This window comes from Trachinotus anak, unplaced genomic scaffold, assembly GCF_046630095.1.
Source record: "Trachinotus anak isolate AG129_WGS33_773 ecotype Australia unplaced genomic scaffold, CSIRO_AGI_Tana_v1 ptg000048l, whole genome shotgun sequence".
Taxonomy (NCBI): domain Eukaryota; kingdom Metazoa; phylum Chordata; class Actinopteri; order Carangiformes; family Carangidae; genus Trachinotus; species Trachinotus anak.
The window spans coordinates 394963-403741 of record NW_027273899.1 but is presented as its reverse complement, the minus strand read 5'-3'; the positions used below and the strand labels follow the sequence as shown (position 1 = coordinate 403741).

Sequence of the window (8779 nt, the reverse complement as noted above, 5' to 3'; positions counted from 1 at the left end):
CGAGTTCACGTGTTTTTATTTGCTTCTCTTATTGGCTGTTCCATATAGCACTTTGGAAAGGGAGCCAATCAGCGTGTAGAGGGTTACAAGAATGACGTCACGAAAAAATACTAATACTCAGTCTCAGCCCCCCCCAACACGAACCGTCTTCAGGTACTGACCAGCGTCCACCGGTGATTAGCTCACATCAGGATTCATCCTAAAGGTAAATCTGACCGCTGCACTGCGTCGATGGTGTGTTCAACGAGTCCGGTATTTCACGCTGATATCATTCCGGGGCTTGTGTCTCTGTCCACAGCCATTGTAGAAGGGCAGGCATCGATACCGACCTGCTAATGTTAGCGTTAGCTAAAAATAGAACAATGGGCTCTCTTACAGGTGACGTTCCTGGTTAGACGTCACGGTTAGCTCACTGAACAGAAACTGACCCTCAGGTACAGGCCCATGGTTAGCTACAGTTTTCTGCTGAGGTGGATGTTGGTTGTGTCACAGAAATGGTGTCTTTAAACTGTTTAGTTGAAATGACAGTGGCGCCATTGGTCCACTACAGCAAACTTGTCCACGTTGAGTCGATCTATTTGTTGTTAGGGTTAGCCTGTTTGAGCCTGTTTGAGCCTGTTTGAGCCTGTTTGGGCCTGTTTGAGCCTGTTTAGGCCTCGCTGGTAGACGGTGTCGGCTGTGTAGTCTGCCGGAGCTGATCAGACGCCTCCCTGCAGCTACAGCCTGGGGGAGGGGATGTGCTATGTGCTATTGCTAAGCTAACGCCGTCGTTTGACAAGCTAGGCTATAAAGTGCATTTGTACGATTTCTTCAGGGCTGAAACTGTTCATCTCAGTAGGCCGTTGTTTTAAATAACAGAGGTTCTCATTTGTTTTTAGCCAGAACGAGATGGCCCGTACCAAGCAGACCGCCCGTAAATCTACCGGAGGAAAGGCGCCAAGGAAGCAGCTGGCTACCAAGGCAGCCAGAAAGAGCGCACCGTCCACAGGGGGGGTGAAGAAGCCCCATCGTTACAGGTTAGTCGTGTTTGTATTCATAATCTATGACAGGTGCTCAATATATTTAAATACTTGGCGCTAAAATCGCCCTATCGATCAGGCCTGGGACTGTGGCCCTGAGGGAGATCCGTCGTTACCAGAAGTCCACCGAGCTTCTGATCCGCAAGCTGCCCTTCCAGCGTCTGGTCAGGGAGATTGCCCAGGACTTCAAGACTGATCTGCGCTTCCAGAGCGCTGCCATTGGAGCTCTTCAGGTAAAGAACATGGAATGAGACGTCTGTGTGTAGTAAGGTGGGACAACGTGAGCAGCAGTATATGCTATAAGCCTGTTTCCATTATTCCTTTCTACAGGAGGCCAGTGAGGCTTACCTGGTGGGTCTGTTTGAGGACACCAACCTGTGCGCCATCCACGCCAAGCGTGTCACCATCATGCCCAAAGACATCCAGCTGGCTCGTAGGATAAGGGGAGAGAGGGCCTAAGGGCCAGTGACAGTGTTGTCACCTCAAATGATCCTATTTATCGTACTTAACCATTTTGTGGACATTTTTATTTCTTGGGTTTTTTAAAAAAATAACTTTTCTTTTTGAATTTTGTATTGTATTTTAGATTGAGACAATACATCAACCATTCCACAAGCCTGAGTACATGTTAGTAGTGCAGTGGGAATATCTGCTTATTCTATCATGGGTCATTACTACGTTACAGCCATCATACAGCCCCTCAATGTTTGTGGGTAACAGGTCTGAGTATCAAGCATCTGATTGAAGCAAGGATGAATTCTTCACATCTTCCATGGGGTCCATGGTCTCTTCACTCATCTACCACTTACACGATGCCAGCATGTCTTGCTCAGCAGGTGTCACTGCAGTGTGGGGGTGCTGACGACCAGTTGATACTCTGCACTCTGACGAGGAGCATCACAGACCCTCTGTATTTTTCTGGACTGATTTTTTTTACATGTTTTCCAACATAAAATCTTGGCAGCTACACTTAATACTATTTATGAAAATGTTGTCACATGTCTTTCTATTAAAAGTCTTTATGAGTAGAAAGCTCTGTGTACTGTAGTTTTTCAGACTCTGTATGGGCTTTAATAACATTTATTTACAGTACATGAATCAGTTGACAGTTAATTTCTCATACAAACCACTCTGTGTGTTTGAAGCCAGCAGCTGTAAGGAAAGAAGAAGAAAAAAAAAAACCTGTCAGTCTGTGATCATGTAGGAACAGATTTCTGTTTACTGTGAGTTTAATGTGACTCACCGATACGGCAGACGATCTCCTCACACTCCTTGATGCTGCTGGCTCTCATTGCCACACAGCAGAAGCCTGTAGACTGAGGGGTTTCAGGGGAGTCTCTGTGAACACAGCCAATCATATGCTTGAATGACATGGGTCCAGCCAATGGCAGAGCTGTAGGGGCCTTGAGTATTGCATTACCACATGTCTCTATGGAAGGTGTGACCTAACTACACCAGGGATGTGTAGAAGATGATAGATCAGTGACAGTTTATATTATTTTGAGACTTACGCCACACAGAATGCAAATATGGTGTAGTCTGGTCTACCATGTCTCCCCACACATGAAATCTCTGGGTAGTGATGCTCAAACAGCTCCTGAGGAGACAGACGGGTAGTTTTCAGCTCAGGAGAACTTTATTTAGAGCCAGGGAAGTTTAACAAAGACAGAGCTGAACATCATTAGCTGACAGATGTCACCTGCACATACTCACCTGTTTACTGTTCCTGTCTGTGCATGTCAGGTGTGTCTCCTTCATGTCTAAAAGCACTTCCTGCAGGACAAATGACATCAATAGAAAGTGTTTTGCTCTGAGCATTAGCAGAACATGGTGACTGAATCAAGTGTGCCCTCAGGCAGGGGTGGTGTTTCATTACCTGGCTGGGCAGGTTTTTCTCCAACACTTGTGGAATCGCCTGCTGCAGCACCTCCTTTCCCCCAAACTGAGACAGACCAGACAGCTAACACATTAGACACATTTACTGACCAGGTATTTAACTGTGAACATTGGTTTATTATTTACCATTCCAATGTTTGTTTTTCCCAAGAACTGCACGATGTACACAATCCTGTGAGAGGAGAGGAGGGTCAGTGTGTGAACGTCAAGGCTTCACCTGGTAAACAGCTGTTTAACCTGAAGGAACCAGCTCACCTTCCCTCTTTCAGACAGTGTGATGGACACGGCCTCTGGTCCGTGGGGGCCGACTGTAGCGAGGGGGCCGGACCAAGCTGCAGTGTAGGGTTCTCCATCCTCAGGGCCCGCAGGAGTTTGATAAGGGGCCGATACACTGTTCCATCACGGGCCCTCCATCGCAGAACATGGATGGTCAGGGGGCAGCCCTTCAGCCGGGACAGAACAACACCTGCCTAGGACAACACAGGGACTGGCTGTAGACAACAGAGATACTGACTGTAGACAACACACAGACTGACTGCAGACAGATGCAGTATATCTCTGTGTGTCAAACCTCCCGAACTAACAGACAAACTCCATCTCAGAGCTGTGAGTGGCTCTGACACTGTCACGTGATTTATTTTTCAGAGGACATGCAGAAACATCCAAACAGGTGATGCGCTTCTTTCACTCTTGATGTTTGTCAGCATGAAGCTAAACAGTGTCCAGTTCATTTTCACAACCACTTCCTCACCGTCTGGACCTGTTGGTGCCTTCAGATTGAGTCCTGTCTACCATGTTAATAAGGTTCCACACACACTCATACACTGATGGAGCAGCCATCAGAGGCAGTTTGGAGTACAGTATCTCGCCCAAAGACACTTCAACATGCACACGCGAGGAGCCAGGAATCGAACCTCCAACCTTCTCTACCTCCTGAGCCACAGCCAACCGCAATGTCACCAAACGACATGTATTAATAAAGATAAATAAAGAGTGAGTGGCCCCTCCCTTTAAACAATCTGCTCCTGTGATATGAGCCGTGTTCACATACGATCATGCTGGTTGTCTGGACAGAACCACCAACAGAAACAGACAAGTGAAAACTGGGGGAACAGGACGACAGAGTCTCATCCACAGGTCACGGGGTCATGATGAGGATGATGATGTTATGACCTTCACAGTCACCTCATCTCAGTCCAGGTAAACTATGGGAAATGTTGGAGCGACGTGTTAGACAGACTCTCCACCACCATCATCATCACATGTTGATGAAGAATAGAGTTCATCCTCCAGTAGAGTCAAGGACTGAACATAACGTGACTGAGCCTCTGTGTCTCTGTGCAGAGGTCGATTGTGACCTGCCAGTAACGGTCATTAGGTTTACTTTTACTTAACGAGGTCCAGCTGGTTCAGAGTCTAATCAGGATATCAGCAATAAAACCAGGTGTTTAAAGAGCAGCTATAAGACAGTTATTCAAACCAGCACTGACACAAAGACAGACTGCTGATGTCACTGGAGTGTTTGAGCAGCTCTCTACCTGTCCACACCTGGAGTTCCTCAGTGAGGTCCCGTTGATTTCATCGATGATGTCACCAGGACAGATGAACCTGTCGACGTGAGCCTGACTGCCAGGTAACAGGTCGAGGACAAAGGTGCGCCCACTCAGATACCTGAGGGACAGACAGAGGTGATGCAGCAGTTGGACAGACCTACTCAGTGACAGAAGAAGAAGAAGATACAAACCTCAACACCAGCCCAACTTCCCGACAGGGCACCACCTCGTATACGTCACACACCTACAGACAGACACACAATCAGCAGATGATGTCATCTCCCTTCCCACAGTCACTGAAGCTGTGATGATGAAGCTGTGTTGTAATGAATTACTGAAGAATGATGAAGGCTTCTTACCGGGAGGAGCCAGTTCTCATCCAGAAAACTACAGTTCTATGGAGACCAGAGGTGACTGTTAGTGTTAATGTTCAGGTTATATTTTGGAGGAAATTCCTGGTGTGAACAGAGAAGCTCTGACCTCCATGTCCAGTTTAAAGTCCATGTGAGAGAGGACGAGCAGCAGCGACATGAAGGGCTCTGAGGAGGAGAACAGGGCCTTAGAGCTGCTGCTGATGTTGGCAGTGAAAACAATTTCCTCCCACTGTGTTCAGTGGAAACAATCAGATCAAGTTAGAGGCCTCACCCACTAATTCCTCATTCCTGAGGATCGATGAAGTCGGGCTGTACCACTGTGGAGGGGGAGGCAGTGTTTCTGTTAGAGACCAGGTCACCACAAGAAAAACATGTGCCATAGCACCCACATCCACACACACACATCCATCTGTGTCAACACTGCAGTACAGGAGGAGCGCGTCTCACCTCCACGACTCGGGGTGTGTGCAGCAGGTGTGTGATGAACTGTGGCAGGGCCCTGCGACTAAGGGCCAGTCTGAGCAGGTAGCGGCCCCGGCCCTGAGCTGAGAGCAGCTTCCTGCAAACTCTGGTCTGCTCAACTGCCAGGGACAGAGCAGACAGCCTACACACACACACACGTATGTTCAGTCATGACACCGTTAGAAACTGAGCAGGATGATGTTAATGATGTTACCTGTCACAGGTGTCTTGGCGAGGAAGCTGTTCGAAGCAGTGCCAGTAGTCTCTGTGTCCCAGACTGAGAACTGGCTCTGGTGAGAGAACAACAACACAGTCGGTGTGTGGCCTGTGAACGCCTCACAGGATCTGCTATCAAGACGTTCAATACACACGAAATACAGAGTCTAAATATTTCATCATTACGACTGTAAAACAGCTTGTAGCTGTGAAAACATTTCCACTATATCCAGTACACAGTAGCTGTTCATAGGTAAACATCGCAGGTGTAGTGTTTCGTCATACTGACGTTGCAGCCCCTTCCTGAGGACCAGCTCCAGCAGCTCACAGCAGGAGGTCAGGTGAGGGTCCGAGTCCGTCACCGTGTCTCCACCTGACTGCAGGTTCAGGACACACACTGCGAGGACACACAACAGTCTGCATGACAACAACTCACACCAGCTGTTCTGCGCCTGTGTCATCATCACGGTTACACTAAATAAATCAGCTGATCCGCAACAGAAATAAAACCAAAGCGGAAACGGGTTGTTGTCGTGGTGACGTTTCAATCAGCTGAGACCGATCATGATCCAATAATCACCTTCTATCGATCCTTACCTCTGAGGGAGCTGAGCAGAGGGTCTCTGGGCGCCATGATGAGGGAGCAGCTCTGATCCGCGGCAGATGTCTCTACACACTCAAGCGCTGTACCTCACTTCCGTGTAGCCCACCTGACATACCGACACACCTGCCCGTCCCTCAGCGTTTACAGACAGAGAGGCGGGAAGCCGGAGAGCGAGCGGCTTGATTTATTTCAGATAAAATATGAAGCGATCAAACCGGAACCAGCGAGAAGACTCAGGGGCGATGTTTATCCAGAGATACGGCGAGATACAAGGTGACACCTGTTCTGACGTCTGCTGCCTTCAAAGACTCCCTGTGAACTACAGGCTGCTGCCTTCAATGACTCTGTGTAAACTACAGGCTGCTGCCTTCAAAGACTCCCTGTTAACTACAGGCTGCTGCCTTCAATGACTCTGTGTAAACTACAGGCTGCTGCCTTCAAAGACTCCCTGTGAACTACAGGCTGCTGCCTTCAATGACTCTGTGTAAACTACAGGCTGCTGCCTTCAAAGACTCCCTGTGAACTACAGGCTGCTGCCTTCAATGACTCTGTGTAAACTACAGGCTGCTGCCTTCAAAGACTCCCTGTGAACTACAGGCTGCTGCCTTCAATGACTCTGTGTAAACTACAGGCTGCTGCCTTCAAAGACTCCCTGTGAACTACAGGCTGCTGCCTTCAATGACTCTGTGTAAACTACAGGCTGCTGCCTTCAAAGACTCCCTGTGAACTACAGGCTGCTGCCTTCAATGACTCTGTGTAAACTACAGGCTGCTGCCTTCAAAGACTCCCTGTTAACTACAGGCTGCTGCCTTCAAAGACTCCCTGTTAACTACAGACTGCTGCCTTCAAAGACTGTGTAAACTACAGACTGCTGCCTTCAAAGACTCCCTGTGAATTACAGGCTGCTGCCTTCAATGACTCTGTGTAAACTACAGGCTGCTGCCTTCAAAGACTCCCTGTTAACTACAGGCTGCTGCCTTCAATGACTCTGTGTAAACTACAGGCTGCTGCCTTCAAAGACTCCCTGTTAACTACAGGCTGCTGCCTTCAAAGACTCCCTGTTAACTACAGACTGCTGCCTTCAAAGACTGTGTAAACTACAGACTGCTGCCTTCAAAGACTCCCTGTTAACTGCAGACTTCTGCCTTCAAAGACTCCCTGTTAACTACAGACTGCTGCCTTCAAAGACTCCCTGTTAACTGCAGACTTCTGCCTTCAAAGACTCCCTGTTAACTACAGACTGCTGCCTTCAAAGACTCCCTGTGAACTACAGACTGCTGCCTTCAATGACTCTGTGTAAACTACAGGCTGCTGCCTTCAATAACTCCCTGTTAACTGCAGACTTCTGCCTTCAAAGACTCCCTGTGAACTACAGGCTGCTGCCTTCAAAGACTGTGTAAACTACAGACTGCTGCCTTCAAAGACTCCCTGTTAACTACAGGCTGCTGCCTTCAAAGACTCTGTGTAAACTACAGAGTGCTGCCTTCAAAGACTCCCTGTGAACTACAGACTTCTGCCTTCAATGACTCTGTGTAAACTACAGACTGCTGCCTTCAATAACTCCCTGTGAACTACAGACTGCTGCCTTCAAAGACTCTGTGTAAACTACAGACTGCTGCCTTCAATGATTTCCTGTAAACTACAGACTTCTGCCTTCAAAGACTCTGTGTAAACTACAGACTGCTGCCTTCAATGATTTCCTGTAAACTACAGACTTCTGCCTTCAAAGACTCGCTGTTAACTACAGACTGCTGCCTTCAATAACTCCCTGTGAACTACAAAATGCTGCCTTTAAAGACTCTGTGTAAATTACAGACTGCTGCCTTCAATGACTCTGTGTAAATTACACACTGCTGCCTTCAATAACTCCCTGTGAACTACAGACTTCTGCCTTCAAAGACTCCCTGTTAACTACAGGCTGCTGCCTTCAAAGACTCTGTGTAAACTACAGGCTGCTGCCTTCAAAGACTCTGTGTAAACTACAGACTGCTGCCTTCAAAGACTCTGTGTAAACTACAGAGTGCTGCCTTCAAAGACTCCCTGTTAACTACAGGCTGCTGTCTTCAAAGACTCTGTGTAAACTACAGAGTGCTGCCTTCAATAACTCCCTGTTAACTACAGACTTCTGCCTTCAAAGACTCCCTGTTAACTACAGGCTGCTGCCTTCAAAGACTCTGTGTAAACTACAGACTGCTGCCTTCAAAGACTCCCTGTTAACTACAGGCTGCTGCCTTCAAAGACTCCCTGTTAACTACAGGCTGCTGCCTTCAAAGACTGTGTAAATTACACACTGCTGCCTTCAATAACTCCCTGTGAACTACAGACTTCTGCCTTCAAAGACTCCCTGTTAACTACAGGCTGCTGCCTTCAAAGACTCTGTGTAAACTACAGACTGCTGCCTTCAAAGACTCTGTGTAAACTACAGACTGCTGCCTTCAAAGACTCCCTGTTAACTACAGGCTGCTGCCTTCAAAGACTCTGTGTAAACTACAGACTGCTGCCTTCAAAGACTCTGTGTAAACTACAGACTGCTGCCTTCAAAGACTCCCTGTTAACTACAGACTGCTGCCTTCAATAACTCTAAATTACTGCTGTTTGATGTTTGACAACAGTACTTTCTAACAGATTCTAATATCTCTATATTTTGGAGTAAAT

At 47.7% G+C, this 8779-nt stretch overlaps 2 protein-coding genes across 3 annotated transcripts; one reads left to right on the top strand and one right to left on the bottom strand.

The window, feature by feature from the left end:
* Positions 1–67: 67 nt before the first annotated feature.
* On the top strand, positions 68–2051 carry LOC139615361 (histone H3.3A). Its single transcript, XM_071473245.1, has 4 exons — positions 68–205; positions 879–1016; positions 1099–1252; positions 1350–2051. Exons 2-4 carry the CDS (start codon positions 889–891, stop codon positions 1476–1478), a joined length of 411 nt encoding a protein of 136 aa, XP_071329346.1. The 5' UTR covers positions 68–205; positions 879–888; the 3' UTR covers positions 1479–2051.
* LOC139615353 (uncharacterized) lies at positions 1569–6538 on the bottom strand. Of its 2 annotated transcripts, XM_071473231.1 has the most exons (16): positions 6118–6535; positions 5810–5917; positions 5519–5594; positions 5290–5446; positions 5114–5159; positions 4949–5007; positions 4828–4863; positions 4660–4712; positions 4454–4586; positions 3171–3385; positions 3042–3087; positions 2896–2961; positions 2733–2792; positions 2531–2616; positions 2263–2357; positions 1569–2171 (listed from the first exon to the last, which is right to left on the bottom strand). In XM_071473231.1, the coding sequence occupies exons 1-16, from the start codon at positions 6152–6154 to the stop codon at positions 2137–2139; spliced, it is 1308 nt and encodes a 435-aa protein (XP_071329332.1). In that variant the 5' UTR covers positions 6155–6535; the 3' UTR covers positions 1569–2136. The 2 variants fall into 2 exon arrangements, with proteins under 2 accessions (XP_071329332.1, XP_071329333.1); XM_071473232.1 differs by lacking the exon at positions 5810–5917 and having other exon boundaries at positions 6118–6538.
* Positions 6539–8779: the final 2241 nt, after the last annotated feature.